General features: G+C 39.9%; 1 protein-coding gene across 1 annotated transcript; it reads right to left on the bottom strand.

The window, feature by feature from the left end:
• Positions 1-13,162: 13,162 nt before the first annotated feature.
• Positions 13,163-14,338, bottom strand: LOC121650522 (trace amine-associated receptor 13c-like). Its single transcript, XM_042002076.1, has 2 exons — positions 14,111-14,338; positions 13,163-13,976 (listed from the first exon to the last, which is right to left on the bottom strand). Exons 1-2 carry the CDS (start codon positions 14,284-14,286, stop codon positions 13,163-13,165), a joined length of 990 nt encoding a protein of 329 aa, XP_041858010.1. The 5' UTR covers positions 14,287-14,338.
• Positions 14,339-17,816: the final 3,478 nt, after the last annotated feature.

Raw genomic sequence — 17,816 nt, 5'->3', positions numbered from 1 at the left:
GTAACAAAATGTAAATATTTATTATGTCTGCATTTTTACTTCGTTTTACATGACATGTGCCTGGAGTTGGGTATACTCGTCCAGTCTTGATAAGAGGAAAGAGTAGAAGGTATAGAATATTTGCAATAATAACTCTTTTACCTCACTTACACTCAGTGTTGGTTTCTATAGTAGTTTTGTGCTCAGTGACAGCAGGTCACGTCTGATAACATCCAGGTTGGTGCTGAATGTTACGCATCTGGTAAATTATTAGTTTTATACCATTTCTACACAGGTACAGAATTTTCTTGCAGTTACACATTTATATATGTTCAAATTAACAGCTACGTTTCCCGTTTTAAAAAAAGTTTATTAGAATTATTGTTTTGTATAAAGTGCAGAGCAGAAGTCACACAGGTACCAAGCTGAGAAACACCAGACAGAAAACATTAGAGTCACTAAAACCATTAAAGATTTGAAAGAAACTCTTGTTTTCCATCTGATACAAAGTTAACTTGAATTCTGTGTGGATGTTTGCGCGGCTTTAATGAGCACAAACATCAGGTGTGAAAATTAAAATCACCAGACACCAGCGTCTGTTGAACAAAGTTAACTAGCGAACCTCAGAGAGAAGTCTTTCGGGGTTAAACCTGCATCTCTGTAAACATGGTTTGCAGCCCATCAGCTGCTCTAATGGTAGTGTGCTGGATCCCTGGAGATGGAAAGTTTTTCACACCTTCACATGGCGACATCAGCAATCAAAGGTGTTAATAAACACATGATGCAACTGCCACACATACATGCCATGTATTACTCTTTTTAAAACCATGAACTTTATTAGTGAACTTATTGTGTTTTATCTATGAAATCTGTTACCAAGTTTCAAAGAATCATCCACAGAGAATTAAGAAACTCTTTGGTTCCCTTCAGCTCCGTGCAGTCGTTAACTGTCTTAACTCTTTTGTTTAATGCCAAATTTCACAGTTTAGTTCACTCGTTTTTGACTGAAGCAGCTGTTTTGAAAAAAAGGGTAAACCAGAAAACCCAGAAAACTGACACCATCTTACCAAGAAACAGCAGTACAAAGGGATTTAGAAGAGCTAATGTTTGATTAACCTGAAAGTGGACGTAGAGGACTGTGTTTTTAAGGTATCAATAAAAAATGGTAGGTTGAGCAAAAGAATCCCCTCATAACCAAATACCAAAATATTTGCAAGTGAGGGTAAATAAAACCTCTAAAACACTGTTATTCTTTCAGGGCATCACAACAGGGCTTATGAGGCTGTCCTGTGGTGCTTTGCAGTGGGGCATTGGCATTTACTTCTTTAAACCGGATGGGGATTTTAAAAAATAAATAAACTGTCTGAGAAATTCCTGTAAATGCCAATAAAACACACAAGTCCCAGCAACTCTGAGGCTCACAGCTTATTCTTTGACAAAGATTCTGAATGACCCAACATTTCATGAAATTCCAATTTAAAAAATCCAAGGTCCTAGAAATTCTATCACTCTAATTTTTCTCGTTTTTTAAATCATATCGCCCACAATGCTTAAAATCTAGGTATTTGTTTCTATTTTTAGTTTTCATGCTAATGTCAAACATGTAGTTAAATCTTGTTTTTCAGCTTGAGACTAATGCTAAAATCAGTTTCTTTCAACTGTTAATTTAGGGCGCATTAACACTGGTGCTGTTTGGCTTGTGGTGCTGAGTCCTAGTCCGCTTCCATTGATAGTCTAGTAGTCTCTGGTCAGATTGAAAATCAGGTGTCTTGGTACTTTTGCAAGTCAACTCTGGTGGGAAAAGGACACTGATCAAAGAAAGCAAACGTATGACCTGCTGCGCAGCAACATGTCGGATAACACATCCATGTGCGCTGCGTTCCAGCTGTGCTGCAGCCTCTGGAGTTAATCGCTGCCCTTTTAACCGATGGTTTGGTTCACACTGGGCACGGTGTCTAGATGCATCTCGATTAGTGCTGGGCACGTTAACGCATTAATAGCACGTTAAAGCAACGCTTAATTAACGCAACGCTTAATTAACGCCGTTAAATTTTTTAATCGCAAGGTAATTTATTTATTTATTTTTTTTCTGGCCGCTGGCTTTGATGACAGAAACATTGCTCCCTTCCCTGCTGCAGCGGTGCATCTGACGTGATCGGGAGAGAGCAGGTTTATTAAAATAAAGAGATGTTTTCTGTCAGGAACAGGAAGAAGAAAAAAAGAACAGACGTTTCTCTTTGTCAAAGTACATGCAGATGGACAGAACATTGTAATTTCTGGATGGGAAGCATTTTTATCATTGTGTTTTTTTTAATAAATGCGGTTTTAATTTATGCAAGACAGCAAAGGTAAGACATGCTTTCTGACTTTTACAAACGTGAAGCATAAATCGGGTCTTCTTCTGCCTCTGGTTCGGTGAATCTTGGTCATAGCGAGATGAAACTTCCAGCTGTGGAATCTGTGAGATGTGAGCTTTCAGTAGAGGAGTCGTTTGTTCGTGTTCATGCCGTGGGGTGGACACGGGGAGACATAATTTGTGTTTACATATTTTTCGGACTTTGTGTAGCTGCTCTTTAAATTGTTTGTTGTCTTAACTGTGTTTGTTGGTGATAGAAATGGTTTTACTGAGCTGGTAGCTGAGATTCTGGACTTTCTGTGGATACCACACATGTTTATATTTACATCTACAGACCTGACGTTACACCCGGAACGAGATGTTAACCCCTTAACTCCCGGTAACGGAGGCTGAAAATGAAAGTTTAGAGAAATTGTAGGCCAGAAATCTGGATAATGAAACACTGAAGGTGCATGGATGGAAGTTATTGTGCATATTGTGAATATTTCTCTCTCCTCACCATCTAGAAGCTGTGAGATTCACATCCTGCTTTCTGTCTGTTCACCTGATGCTGATATTCATCACATATTGTTCCTTCTGTGTTTAGAAGAAAGCAGCTTCACAGCTTTAAATTCATCCTGCTGACTTTTTACCTTTTAGCTAGTAAATCCTGAACATTTCATCCTTCTTTCTCATAAATATTTGATTTTATAAATATATATGAAGAAATATTTTAACTGTTGCTGTTTAAACAGAAAACTGCTGCTAAACCCGTTTATGTGTTTAGTGCAGGGGTCTGCAGCCTTTCCAATCCAAAGAGCCATTTTTCCCTCAGCCAGCTAAATAAAACTACTTTAGAGACGCAAATGTTACGAGACTTTTCAAAAAGGCAAGTTAATATATATTTTTAATGAAGAGCCACCATAGGATGTTTATTTTTGAAGAACCACATTTTTATTTCCATTTTTAAGGTTTTAAAATAAAGAAAAACATAAAACCTTTATTAAAAAAAAGAGGATAGACAGACTTTCTGCTAAGGAATGTAGATATTTGTGTAAAATGATGTACAAGAAAGTAAAAAAAAAGTCCATGGTTTCCAACCTAATGACAAGAAAGATAGATTTAAAAAAATATTTTAGCCACGTATTTAGAGGCATTGTGGAAGGTCCAGAGAGACACTTGCAGCTCCAAAGTTGCAGGTTGGAGACCCCTGATGTAGTGTTTGTAAATGAAAACTTACTGCATTTTCTTTTTATAGCTGTAGGCCTTATTTTAAAGGAAAGAGACATTTTGCGCGTAACTATGCGATTAATCGCGATTAATCACAGCATGTCATGCGATTAATCGCGATTAAAAAATTTTAATCGTTGCCCAGCACTAATCTCGGTACATCACAAGATTTTCCTGTAATTGTTTTCAGTCTCACAGATCCAGCTATGCATACTGCACTCGCTGGTGCTGCACAATATGACATGCTTCCTGGATGAGTTGACGGTTGGAACGAAACCGCGGCGAAGCAGGAATACAGCGCACACAGATTATACATACAATTAACCTTTATGTTGTACAAACAGACACCAGTCTGCATACTGGGCCTCTTTTACCAACCATTCTTGCCAACAAATGCGTTTTAAGTCCTACTCATGAACTTTTTATGAAATTTGTGGTATTTGTGAAAATCTTGGATTTGCTTTTAGCTGAAAACATCCTGTGAACAATAAGGAGCACTCTTACAAACATTTGATCGCTGACATGTTAGAACAAAGTCATCTTTTGTGCTGTTTTCTGCTGTTTTATTTATTAAAATACAATAATAAAATGAAAGAACTGATTTTGTTCTCTTTTGACTCTTCAAATGTCCAACTCACCTGTGACTCCACCTGCTGAATGGGATCGTTCATAATTAAATATAATACAACTGTGTGTTTTTGTATTGCATCTAATGATTTATATTGTGGGGAAATCGGTTATGGCCTGTATGGCCTGACCAACTCACCTGGAGGTTTAATTTTTACAGATTTTTCAGATTTTTACATAGCTTTTATTTACTTTTAAGATTTTGAATGGTGCTGCCCTGTTGTACCTGTCTAAGCTCTACCATCCGTACACACCTTCTCAGCCTCTCAGGTCAGCTGACCACCTCCTGCTGAGTGTGTCCAGGACTAGCCGGAAGCTCGGAGGGGACCGGGCCTTTGCGTGGAATGAGCTGCCTTTACACATTGGAGAAGCCTCCTCTATATATCTTCTTAAAATCTGTTTACCTTGGCCTTTAGTACAAAATGACATTTGATTTTAGTTTATTATAATTATTTAATTTAAATGTATTTAAAAATGTTTACATTTTTCACATCCTATTTAGTTTAACATTTGTTAATGCTATGTGCATATTGTTGCACTTAGATTTTTCTTAAGTGTGATATTAATAAAGTTGCAGTTGCAGATGCACCAACACTCACTCTATCAGCAAACCGCATCTTAGAAGGAACCACAGCGGGAGGCAATTTGCTTTACAAACTGTAGAAGGTAGGCTACACCAAGAGAACGCTCATCCTAACGCGCTCATGGGACCAGAACGCTGTCCAAGTTCAGGAGTAATTTATTACCCATTTCAACATAAATCTGCTTTTATATCATTTGAATCTCATTTATATGATTCATAACCACATAGTGAGAAATTTATACAAAATCTATAAAAATGAAGACAAACAAGTTTTAGTGCACATCTTTATTATATATTTTTTGTTTTCATTCAGTTTTCATTTACAAACAAGGAAACAGCAAAGTGAATATCATCATCTGATGGACCTCAAGGCTGATCCAGATAAATCCAGGACCTACGTTCGGACAAATTCACCCTGGCACCACGTGGCTGCCTCTTTATTTACATCTCTATAATCTTTGCGTGAAGTTTTGTAAAGTATGAGAACGTCAGACACAGCTAAAATGATCTGTTCCTCCATGTTGAAAGTGTCTACTTTGCTCTCAGCTCATTGGCCAGTCAATGAAACCCTCGCTGATTGGTTGTAGTGTCATGCGACAGTGACAAAAATTGAACATTTTTCTATTTTCTTGTTGTAAGTCCCCGTGTGCACGTCTACTTGAACGAGCGCAGCATTTCACATGCACAAATGCCTGTCACTTGGCTGGAGGAGGGCAGCGATTTTGGCCTTGTTTTGCAAGCTCCATAGGAAATGAATGGAGAAGGAGCAATGTCGCCTCCTGTGTGTTGAGCCCATGAATGAGCCTTGCTAAGGGCACTGATACAACCTCATACGGTCACAAAGCCTGGGCTTGTTGCTTATTACAGCCTGGTCTTTGGTCTGCAGAAGATGGGCTTATATTAAAGTACGAGAGAACATAATGTAAATGTAAATAATGTGTGTAATCAACTACCTACACTACCGTTCAAAAGTTTGGGGTCACTTTGCCATAGGATTCAATAGGGAAGTGACTCCAAACCTTTGAACGGTAGTGTGTAAAACTACCTTTAAACATTATTTCTGCATTTTTTTTCCACACGTCTCAACATATACCAAAGTATACCATTTAATTCTTGATATAAGGAAAAGGTAGCAGGTATTGAATATTTACATTCATCTGCTCAGAAAGGCTCTTTCCATCAGCCGTTACAGTTTGTACTCTTTTCCCTTCTTTGAGATCAGAGTTTAGGTTTCTTCTATAGTTTTGTGCTCAGTGACAGCTGGAGACAACCTACAGGTAGGTGAGGGATTTTATTTTTTATCCATATATCATAGTTCTTTTAGAAAGTCATTGTTGTTTGTGTGAAATCTCAAACTAACAGGCTCTGAACTGAGAAACACCAGTCAGGGAAATTCATCAGCGTCACTGTGGTATAAAACCATTAGAGATATGAAACAAGCTCTTGTTTTCCATCTGATACAAAGTTAACTTGAATTTTGTGTGGATGTTTGTGTGGCCTTAATGAGAACATACATCAGGTGTGAAAATTAAAATCACCAGACACCAGTGTTTGTTGAACATGGTCAACTGTTATTGTACACATGAACTTCTGAAGGTAATAATTAGCAGCCTGATAATGCAGAAACACACACATACACATAGAGAAGTGTCATGGGGATAAACATGCCTCTCTGTAAACAGTGGTTTACAGCCCATCAGCTGTTCTAATGGTAGTTGCTGAACCCCTGGAGATGGGACATTTTTCACACATTCACGAATGATGACATCAACAATTAAAGGTGTTAAGAAAATGAGCTACAGTTCAAACACACGATGCAGGTGCTGCACATTTGCATGTGATGCAACCAATTACTGAAGTTTTTCTTCTTTTTCACTTGAGAAAGTTTTAAGCTTTTATATTGGACTTACATATAGTATTTGATCAGTCAATTGGAAATAACTTTAACCAAATTACCAGGATGCATCTACAGCTACAGCTCCATGCAATCCTCAAAGGTCTTTACTCATAGTTTTCTTTAATGCAATGCAAACCTGAGGAGCTTTGTTTAACTCCTTGTCTGAGGATCCTTTTCAGTTGAAAACAAAACAAAACAAAACAAAAACAAACACATACACACACACACAAAACGTTAAGCGAATTAATGTTTCTGGAACTGAATGTGGAAGCAATTCACTCTCAAAAGCAAAATTTACGGATTAGAGTTTCTGTCACAGCATTTTTCTGCTTTAAAAATCTCTTTAAAACAGTTACTGTTTATTTTTAAGAAATTAATACAAATAAGGACATCAAGTTTCACACACCAAATTTTTGGATCAAAATGCCATAGCCAGTGCCCCCCTCCAGCTCTGCCCAGCCATCAGGACTTGCTGTGACCCAGAAGTATGAAAATTTCAGGATTTATTTGTTTAAAGGCAACAAGTCAGCATTTCAGAGTTGTGTGAAAGCCTTCTAAAAAAGGATGCCACCTGGATTTAACTAAGCACACAGGTACGAGCCTCTTATTAGATAATTACCGCATGGGAGATTATCTTTCACCTGGCAACAAGTTATTTTGCCCCGATGCAGTGAGTAGCTTCTAATTTCTTAAACAACCATGTGGAAAGACACATCCTGTCATCAAGGAAAAAATGTTTAAGAAGGTCAGAGCAGATCATTGGCATTGAGGAGGCAACGTGGGGTTCAGCATGACACTTGCATGTAAGCATGTAATCAGTGGAAGCCTGGAATCGATCCGCCTACCTTCCGGTCGAAAGACGATTGCTTTTCCTCTTGAGCTACACCCGCCTCCCTAATAGTGAAAGGAGGAACTTTTCCAAATGCACAATGCAATGGGAACTCAAGGGACTGGGACTGAACAGCTGTGTAACCACAGGAAAACCACTAATCAGTGAGACTAACCGGAGGAAAAGGATTCAGTTTTCAAAGAAGCACAAAGACTGCACTCTGGAGGAATGGAAGAAGGTGATGTGGTCTGATAAGTCCAGATTTACCCTTTTCAGAGTGATGGGAGCATCAGGGTAAAAAGAGAGACAAATGTAATGCATTTCTGTCACAAACACTACATCAGGGGTCTCCAACCTGCTGCTCTGGAGCTGCAAGTGGCTCTCTGGACCTTCCACAATGCCTCTAAATATGTGGCTAAACTTTTTCAAACCTATTTTTCTTGTCATTATGTTGGAAACTATGGACTTTTTTTTTTACTTTACATCATTTTCCACAAATATAGAAGATAGTCTATCCTCTTTTTATAAAAGTTTTATGTTGTTTTTTATTTACACCAAAAAACAGGGAACCGGAAGTGACCAGCAGGCGCAATGGTCGGAGGACACTAGAGTTCCTACAATCTGTCTCTCATTTCTGTTATTTAGTCAGGTTACGCATTTTATCAACCTAGGTTACTGAACTAACAAAGTATTAGAAGATGTCGGGGTGCATTATAGCGGATTCACAAGTGAGAGGAGGAAGGCATATGGTAAGGTGATGAAGGAGCTGCATGAGAGGGGCATCCCGGCTTTTCTAATCTACCTGGCCACACTGAGGATGACGATCAACAGTGAACAATGTACCTTTACATCAGCGAGGCCGCACAAGTCTTGAGGAGGGAGGGCGATGAGGGACTGTCGCCGTGTCGCCAGCTGTTCACCTCCGGTTCGGGGGAGGCACTACGACTGGAGGAAAAAGACATGGAGTAGATCGACGTTCCAAACCGGTATGGATGATTTCGGGGTCGATCGACTGTGAGAGCTGAACACCGACACTCGCCGATTCCCCGGGTAGAAAAACTTGATTTGTTTTGATATCTTGTGCTGGTGAGGATCACACGGAGTGCACTGCCTGGGGACTGAAGACATCAGAGGACATCACAGCCACAGTAAGGGGTGGGTGGCTGCATGGGGGATGATTTGTTCGTAACAACCCCGGACTCTGTCACTAAGTTGAAAGGGGCAAGCTATATCCACCACATGTTGGTAAGGCTACCTTTGATTACTTATAAAACCCGCTTATAAGACCCGCTTATAAGACCGCTGGGTCTACTAAATATTTTGATTTTTGATCATAGTTGAGGATGGAGCTCTCAATATATATATACATCTTTGTGTTTATTTTTGTCTCCACCTGCACGTTACTTTGACTATCTTTGAGGGATGGATGGGAATTTAAGAAGTTTTGCTGAACTGCGTTATGCAGAAGCCACATGGGTCAGAACCACCATTTGGATGGGTATGTGTGTGTGTGTGTGTGTGTGTGTGTGTGTGTGGGGGGGGGGGGGTTCTTGGCCTTAGAGGGGGAAAAGACTAACAATGGGACATCAGGTCGCATAGTGTATTTATGTACATCTATATATGGAAAGAAGGTAGCCTTTGTATCGTTATACACACCAGCAGTTTTTGACCCTCTCTTTTTTCCGGAACTTACCAAGGAGTTACTGTTCCTATCAGACTATGAGCTAATTGTGGGAGGGGACATGAACGCTGAGATTATCAGTCTAGTCGATATGTGGCGCATTCAGAGCCAGGGCATTAGGGATTACACATTCTTCTCCACATTAATTACACTCCAGAATTGACTATTTTCTGCTTTATGCGAGTTTAAAATATGGTGCAGATTTAGAACGGGTACTGCCAGCGACACTGTCTGACCATAACCTGCTGTTAATGATTATAGATCTCAGCCACAAACTTAATAAAACACCTGGATGACGCTTTAATACGACACTTCTGCAAAATGAGGTGTTTGTAAAGCAACTCAGGAAAAGGGTCACGAAATTCATAGCCAAAAATATAGGCATGGTAAATGATACCTCATATGTTTGGATGGTCACCAAGGGCTTTATCAGGGACTTTACAATCTTGTATGCTTGGATTGAGATTGAGGATTGAGGGGAATGAGGTTGGAACTCTGTGATTTGCTGACGAGACGCGCAGAATTTATGATGCACAGAGTTAGACAGGGCTATTATTTTAACGGAAGTAAACCAAGCAGATTACTGGCGTTGAAACTCAAGCAAAGTGAATCTAGAGCATCAATCAATACCATCAAAATGGCTGATAATCAATTTACACCTGACCCAAAAGTTTGTCCCATATCCCTAAAGGAGCTGGAGACTCTGCTGTAGGATGACAAATAAAGGTAAATTGCTAGGCCCAGATGACATACCCCTAGAGCTATTGCTACATTTCTGGGATATTTTGGGACCAGTTCTGTTGGGGTCAATCCAATCGATGGTTGATAAAGGCGCATTCCCTACTCCCACTAACGATGCCCAAATCTCGTTAATCCTCAAAAAGGGAAAGGACAAAGTAGTTGCTCTAGTTACAGACCAATTTCATTGACTGATTCGGATAAGAAGCTGTACTCAAAGGTGCTGGTGTTACGTTTGGAAAGATACATGGACAAATTCATTAATAAAGACAAGACTGGCTTCATAAAAAGGCCATCTAGCAGTGGACAATCCCAGACGTTTAATACATGTAATTCATAAAACTCAACAACTAAAGGCTCCATGTGTGATACTGTCACTCAACGCCAAAAAGGTCTTTGATAGGCTCGAGTGGCAGTATCTGTGGGCGGTCCTGGAGAGATTTAACCTAGGGACGGGGTTTATTGACACGAGTCGTGTTTTCTATGTTAACCCTACTGCCATGGTGTCCACGAATGGGTTACACTCCAGCCCCTTTCCCATCTTTTGTGGGACCCGACAGGGATGCGGTTTATCACCAAGTTTATTTATTCTTTCGCTGGAACCATTAGCCCAGCATCTGAGGGAGAACCAGGTTGTTGCCCAGATTCAAATTAAAACCTCGCTACACACAATATCAGCTTTCGCCAATGATGTATTTATCAGATGTTGAAAAGTCAATACCCTCTCTGCTAACCATTTTTTAAGAGTTCAGGATGCTGTCCGGCTATAAAATCAACTGGACAAGGTCAGCCCTGATGCCCTTGAATGAATCTGCTAGAACGGTAACTTTGCCTTGTGATATTCCCATTAAAACAGAGATCCCATACTTGGGCATCCAGATTCGACCTTCATTACACAGCATAGTTAAAACGAATTACAAGAATATTTTTAAAGAGGTGGAACATGACATAGCTATAAGGACTAAATTCCCAGCCTTATTGCAAACAAGGATTTCCTCCGTCAAAATGAATGTGTTGCCGCATGATGATTCCACTCCCGCCTCTGGAAGAAGTTGACTCCCTGTTACGAAAATATATCTGGAATAGTGGACATCCCAAAATTAAACTCCCCACTCTACAGCGGTCAAAGCAAGAGGGTGGGCTGGCCTTTCCAAATTTCATGAGGTATCACCAGGCCTTTCGGCTACACCCACTCAGGACATGACTCGGTCGCTTCTCTCAGGCAGCATGGAAAGACATAGAGGAGGCAATAGTGCTCCCATACAAACTTGAAGGGGTCTTATTCTCAGGATTTACCATCAACCAATGTATGTTACAGGAGGATGGGGACAGAAAATCCATCTGCACAACATTCCAGGGGAACTTGATAACCAGCCATCCAAGGCCAGTTCAGGGAGCCAGATTAAGATAACAGTATTTGTACTGGTTTAGGCTAGAGCTTGTTTCATCTGCCTTAAGTCTCTCAGTGGTCTCACTGGCAACTCTAATCATTTGAATCTGGGTCAGTTTCCACCCAGCCCAGGTGAATGGGCTTTATTAACTTGTGGAGGAAAACAAAGAAATAATTTGATCAGCCTCTCATTAACTAGATCCATTGCATGTTGTTTTCAAAAATGGTGGTTACTACACAAATTCAGTGAGAAGATCCAGAAATCCGGAAACTTGTAATACCAAATTGATCAGTCATAAGGGAGTATTTCCGTGTAACTGTCTGCGTAGTAGGGGTGCACGTCAGGTCTGGAAGAGGTGCCTCCGTGAAGCTACGCAGCGCCTACAGCAGTGATGCAGACGTAGACGCCATGCGAATATAAATCCTGCTTTAGCTTGCGGCGTGATGTCGTCCATAAAGAAGAGGTGACAAATACAAATACATATATATATATATATATATATATATATATATATATATATTTGCATAAACGCTTAAAGAAAATAGGAGAAAAAAAAATCTTATATAATTTGCCACCCACACACAAATGATTAATTACACAAAACATTTATTGAAATTGAACTAATTCCATCACGTCATATTTAGTTAAGTGTATTTAGGGACTAAACATAAATTAATTTTTTAAGCTTTTTTACATTATGGCTGAAAATAAACTATAATCAATCATATTATCAATGATGCTTTTTAATATAAATCAATGAAATCAATGAATGTACTATTGTCATTTTCTCATATACAAACATATATATATATATATATATATATATATATATATATATATATATATATATTACATACAAAAAAGTGCAGAAAGTGAAAAACGCTTATAATCTGCCCCACATAGACAAAAAAATTAATTGCACCAAATATTTAATAAAGTTGAACTAAAAATTGTTGTGGACCAAAATGCTATATATTTCCAACAGATGTTTCATGTTTTACATTTCATTTCCTATCTACAGGTCACCACGGAGCAAACCAGACAAAAACAAATTAACCCTTTATTAGGTTTTTTTGATCAAAGCATCTTTAATCATTTATTTTAAAGACAATATTTGATTTTGTTTCTTTAATAACTTTATTTAGATTGTTCCATAAACTGACCAAAACAAATCAATACAACACATTTGTTCTGAAACTGGGTTTAATAAATATCTGTCAGGCGGATCCCAGGAAGAGCCGGACACAATCGCAGGTAACAAGGAAATCAAGCTTTAATAAAGCTTCAAAGGTAAACACAAATGCTGAGCAGAATGCAACCATAAGGCAAAATAACACACAAAGCAGTAGTCCAGGACTGGGGCTTTTGTAGGGAGAAGACCAGGTGTACACTGATGATGATTGTGATTGACGGCAGGTGTGTCCAAGATGTCCGAAGCTGAGGGATATTGGGTATTGTAGTGTTGTGGCTAGTGATTAGAACTCAGGTAAAGAGGAGCGCACCCGAGAGGAGGGCATGACAGTATCTCACATCCTTTTAAATGACAATTACTTTGTGTTTGTTCAAATATTTTTTGAATATTGATTGATGAACATTTTCTACAAGTTTTATAAATTAGCATCAGAAGACTGTAGTTAACTACATTATAAAATTTTAATTTAATAGGGCCTTAACTTAGGTTTGGAGAGCCCTAAAATTAAAAAAAATATATTATGTTTTGTGAATCAATCTCTTATTTCAATTAAGCATTTTGACAGTTGACACAACCCCCACCACCACCATACACACACACACCTTTGCCCCGCTGTAGATCCAACCTGCTCTGTTACTTAATTGTTGATGAGACTAACACAACTCCGAAGTCTCTCTACACTACAGTATATTGGTCTCTCGGGATCCAGGCTGCAGGATCTGCAGAGTGACAATGAGTTTAATCGCTTTTCTGAACCAGGAGTAAAACAGAGCATAGATCAGTGGGTTTAGACAGGAGTTAAAATAAAACAGAAAGATCAAAAATCGTATAACTGTAGGATTCATCATAATAACATCAACAAAAGAGTAACAGTAATATGGGCATACACATGATAAATATACGATGACAAGAATACCAAGAGTCCTGGCTGCTTTCAGCTCAGATTTCTTTGATAAAGTCACTGCATGGTGGACTGTAACAGCTGTAATGTGAGAGCGCATGGCACGAGCCTGAGACACAGCCGCCACAAATACTCTCATATACAGAACTACGATCACAGTAACTGGAAATATGAAGGTCAAAATTATATCAATATTGACTGTAATATAGTTGTATTTAGGCACACATTCTCCAAAGCAGGAATTACCCATGCCTGGTTGAATAAGCTCATCTTTCACGTAGAAAATACTGAAAACAAAAGACCAAAGCCAACAAAGACAAACACAGTATTTGGCTCTTGTTAAAGTGATTATTTTGGAGTAATGCAGAGGGTGACAAATAGCCGTGTAGCGGTCACATGATATGATAACAATTGTGCAGATTGAAGTAGTGAGTGTTAGAGAGGCTACATAGAAATATAACGCACACATGATATCCCCAAAAATCCAGCAGGATGTGTATCTAAAGATTTCTGCTGGCATCAAAACAAGACCTACAAGAAAGTCAGAAACAGCCAGAGAGAGGAGGAGGATGTTAGTAGGTGTGTGAAGCTGCCTGGAAGGAGACAGAGAAACATTAATTACCAACAAATTATGTAAAAATATCTGCAATGAAAATTCATCAAATTGTACCATGTAATATTATTCATATACTTAAAGTTTAGATTCTACTTAGAAGTTAATCTCTGCCTGAAGTGGGAGACTGAGATGATGACGAGCAAGTTGATGGCTATGGTGGTCAGAGAGATGAAGAACAGCAAGAGTTTCAGGAGCACAGTTTCAGACCAGCGAAGGGTTGGCTTCCTGCATGACATGTTGAATAGTTGTGGAAAGCAGAGTTCAGCTCCGTCCTGGAGCTCCATCATCAGACAGCTGCACCTCCAGCAGCTCTCTGACCTAAACTCTGTCCTAAAGCTGATTTATCTTTTCCAGCCGTCCCTCCTCTCTCCACCTTTACTCTCTATAGAACACTGTCATCACTCTTACTTCACTTTACACAACTTTTTGTTGTCTTAGAAACAAGTTCACTCCATTCCATCTCCAAGTTATGACTACGTCTCTGCAGGGAAATACCTACTGGTATATTACACATTGCAAATAAAAATGTAATAAACAAACTATATAATAATAATAATAATAATAATAAATCTTTATTTGTAAATTTGTAAAAAAGCAAGGTTTACAAAGTGCTGAACAGCACACAGCAAAGTAAGGTAATACAATCAACAATGAAAAGATACATGCACGAGTACATTTTGAAAATAAATAAAGTAAATAAAAATGTTATAAAAAAGCCAGTCGATAAAAGTGTGTTTTAAGAAGTGACTTAAAAGAGGATACTGATGGTGCCAGTCTTATCTCCTCGGACAGGTCGTTCCAGAGTCGAAGGTCTCGGATCAAAAAAGCTTGGTCACCTTTGGTCTTTAGTTTCGACCCTGGCACAGCTAAATAGGACCTGCTTGAGGATCTAAGGCTGCGGGGAGGCTCGTAGAGTGTCAGTAAATCTGTAATGTAGCCAGGTGCCATTCCTAAACAACTTTTAAAAGTAATCAGTAAAACTGTGCAGTGCAGTGAGGCTAAAACAGGTGTAATATGTTGTCTTCTGCTAAAACCAGTGAGAAGATAACTAGATAGCTATGTAGATGGAATTTTTTAATCAGATTAATTACATCTTTCAAATGAATCATTCATGATTAATCACAACTTACAAATTAATCATGATCAATCACCATTCGCGTTTATGTCAACAATTTACCTGTTTTTACTGTATCAACAGAAAGAGCAATGCTACAAATATTTACTGTTAACTATATGTATATATATATATATATATATGTATATATATATATATATATATATATAAGGTGGGGGACATTGAATTTGAGTGGGCTGTGGTCTGTGCCTCTATTGTTGAGGCGGCCAGCTGGAGCTGTGGCCGTAAGGTCGTCGGTGCCAGTCGTGACGATAATCCCCGAACTCATTGGTGGACACCAGCAGTATGGGATGCCTTCAAGTTGAAGAAGGAGTCCTATTGGGCCTTTATGGTATGTGGGACTCCAGAGGCAGCTGATGGGTATCGGCAGGCTAAGCGGAACGCAGCTTCGCCGGTCCCTAAGACAAAACCTTGGAGAATGACTTCCGGACGGCTTTGAGGACATTCTGGTCCACTGTCCGGCGGTACAGGAGGGGAAAGCAGTGCTCTATCAACACTGTGTACAGTGGGGATGGGGGGCTGCTGACCTCGACTTGCGAAGTTTATGAGACGGTGGAGGGAATACTTAGAAGACCTTCTCAATCCCATCAACACATCTTCCGATGAGGAAGCATAGTCTGGGGACCATGGCGTTGGTTCTACCATCTCTGGGGCTGAGGTCGCTGAGGTGGTTAAAAATCTCTTCAGTGGCAGGGCCCCGGGGGTTGATGAGGTCCACCCGGCGTGCTTTAGGGCTCTGGATACTGCAGGATTGTCTTGGCTGACATGCCTCTGCAGCATTGTGTGGTCATCAGGGACAGTTCCCCTGGACTGGCAGACTGGGGTGGTGGTCCCCCTCTTCAAAAAGGGGAACTCTGAGGGTGTGCTCTAACTACAGGGGGATCACACTCCTCAGCCTCCCTGGTAAGGTCTATTCAGGGTAGTCAATGCACATTTTTCACCGGACGAAAACTAGACTAGACAAGGCTAAAACCCCCATTAATAAAAATTAACTGGGACTAAATCAGAATGCATTTTTATGGACTAATAAAGACGAGACGAAAATGTATTTACTAAATAAAAATTGGGCTAAAATCTATGGACATTTTAGTTCTCGAACAAAGACAAGATGAAAATTATATTATTATATGATATGATTTTGTCAAATCCTGTCTCCCCCTCGGCTCTTCTGCCACTCACTCACACACACACACACACACACACACACACACACACACACACACACACACACACACACACACACACACACACACCCTTTTAAACCTGCAGCAGGAAGGTGCACAAACACATGGGATAGACAGGAAATTCACGGCGAAAAGTTAAAAGTAAAACATTAATGGCCATGCACGGAGCCCAAGAGAAAGAGAAGACGTGATATATGGACCCATTTTCGGTACACTGAAGTGGAGAAATAAACCTTAGGCTTGATTTTAGTCGAAGGGAAGGAATGTGGTCTGGAAATGTAGCTGGAGAAAACATAACAAACCTAAAACAACCTTGTGGAAAAACACATCCTGTCGTCATGGAAAAGATGTTTATGAAGGTCAGATCAGATCATTGGCATTGAGCAGAGAAAATATTTACGGAGATGCAGAAACTACCACAACTAGGTTAAGAACTGTCCAACACATTATTGACAACTGGAAGGATAGAGGGGATCCAACATCTTCCAGGAAGAAATGTGGTTTGAAAAAATAAACCTGAATGATTGTGATCGGCAATTACTTAAGCATTTGGTTAAATCAAATCAAAGAAAAACACCAGTAGAACTCAGGTCTATGGTCAGTAAATGGAAATGGTAAATGGACTTATTTACTTATATAGCGCTTTTCCAGCCAGTTTGACCTCTCAAAGCGCTTTACACTACTTATCACATTCCCCCATTCACACCCCGATAGGCACATCGGGTAAAGTGTCTTCAGCATGACGTCAGTGGAAGCCTGGAATCGATCCGCCTACCTTCCGGTTGAAAGACGACTGCTCTTCCTCCTGAGCTACAGCTGCCTGCCTCACTAATAGTGAAAGTAAGAACTTTTCCACATGCACAATGCCACAGGAACTCAAAGGGACTGGGACTGAACAGCTGTGTAACCACAAGAAAACCACTAATCAGTGAGACTAACCAGAGAAAAAGGCTTCAGTTTTCAAAGAAGCATAAAGACTGGACTCTGGAGGAATGGAAGAAGGTGATGTGGTCTGATATGTCCAGATTTACCCTTTTCAGAGTGATGGGAACATCAGGGTAAGAAGAGAGACAAATGTGATGCATTTCTGTCACAAACACTACATCAGGGGTCTCCAACCTGCTGCTCTGGAGCTGCAAGTGGCTCGCTGGACCTTCCACAATGCCTCTAAATACGTGGCAGTATCAAGAACAACGGGCAGGCTACCATGATATTCAAAGTGCTCAGGTACCAGGACTGCAATGCCATCCTACAAGGAGCCCGAGAGAAGAGGAAAAAGGTCATTATACAGGACGCTGGGAGAACAATATGTTTCTATGTGGATTATAGCGCATTCACAAGTGAGAGGAGGAAGGCATATGGTAAGGTGATGAAGGAGCTGCATGAGAGGGGCATCCCGCCATTCTAATCTACCCGGCCACACCGAGGATGACGATCAACAGTGAACAATGTACCTTTACATCAGCGAGGCCGCACAAGTCTTGAGGAGGGAGGGCGA

The sequence above is a fragment of the Melanotaenia boesemani genome, chromosome 12 (assembly GCF_017639745.1).
Source record: "Melanotaenia boesemani isolate fMelBoe1 chromosome 12, fMelBoe1.pri, whole genome shotgun sequence".
NCBI classification, from domain to species: Eukaryota; Metazoa; Chordata; class Actinopteri; order Atheriniformes; family Melanotaeniidae; genus Melanotaenia; species Melanotaenia boesemani.
This window is presented reverse-complemented; position numbering and strand designations above follow the sequence as displayed.

Excerpts from the sequence above, each read along its gene's own strand:
- LOC121650522 (XM_042002076.1), bottom strand. The coding sequence starts at position 14,286 with ATGATGGAGCTCCAGGACGGAGCTGAACTCTGCTTTCCACAACTATTC. Across the intron at positions 13,977-14,110 it reads ATCTCAGTCTCCCACTTCAG|GCAGCTTCACACACCTACTA; the intron begins GCAGAGATTAAC and ends GTCTCCTTCCAG.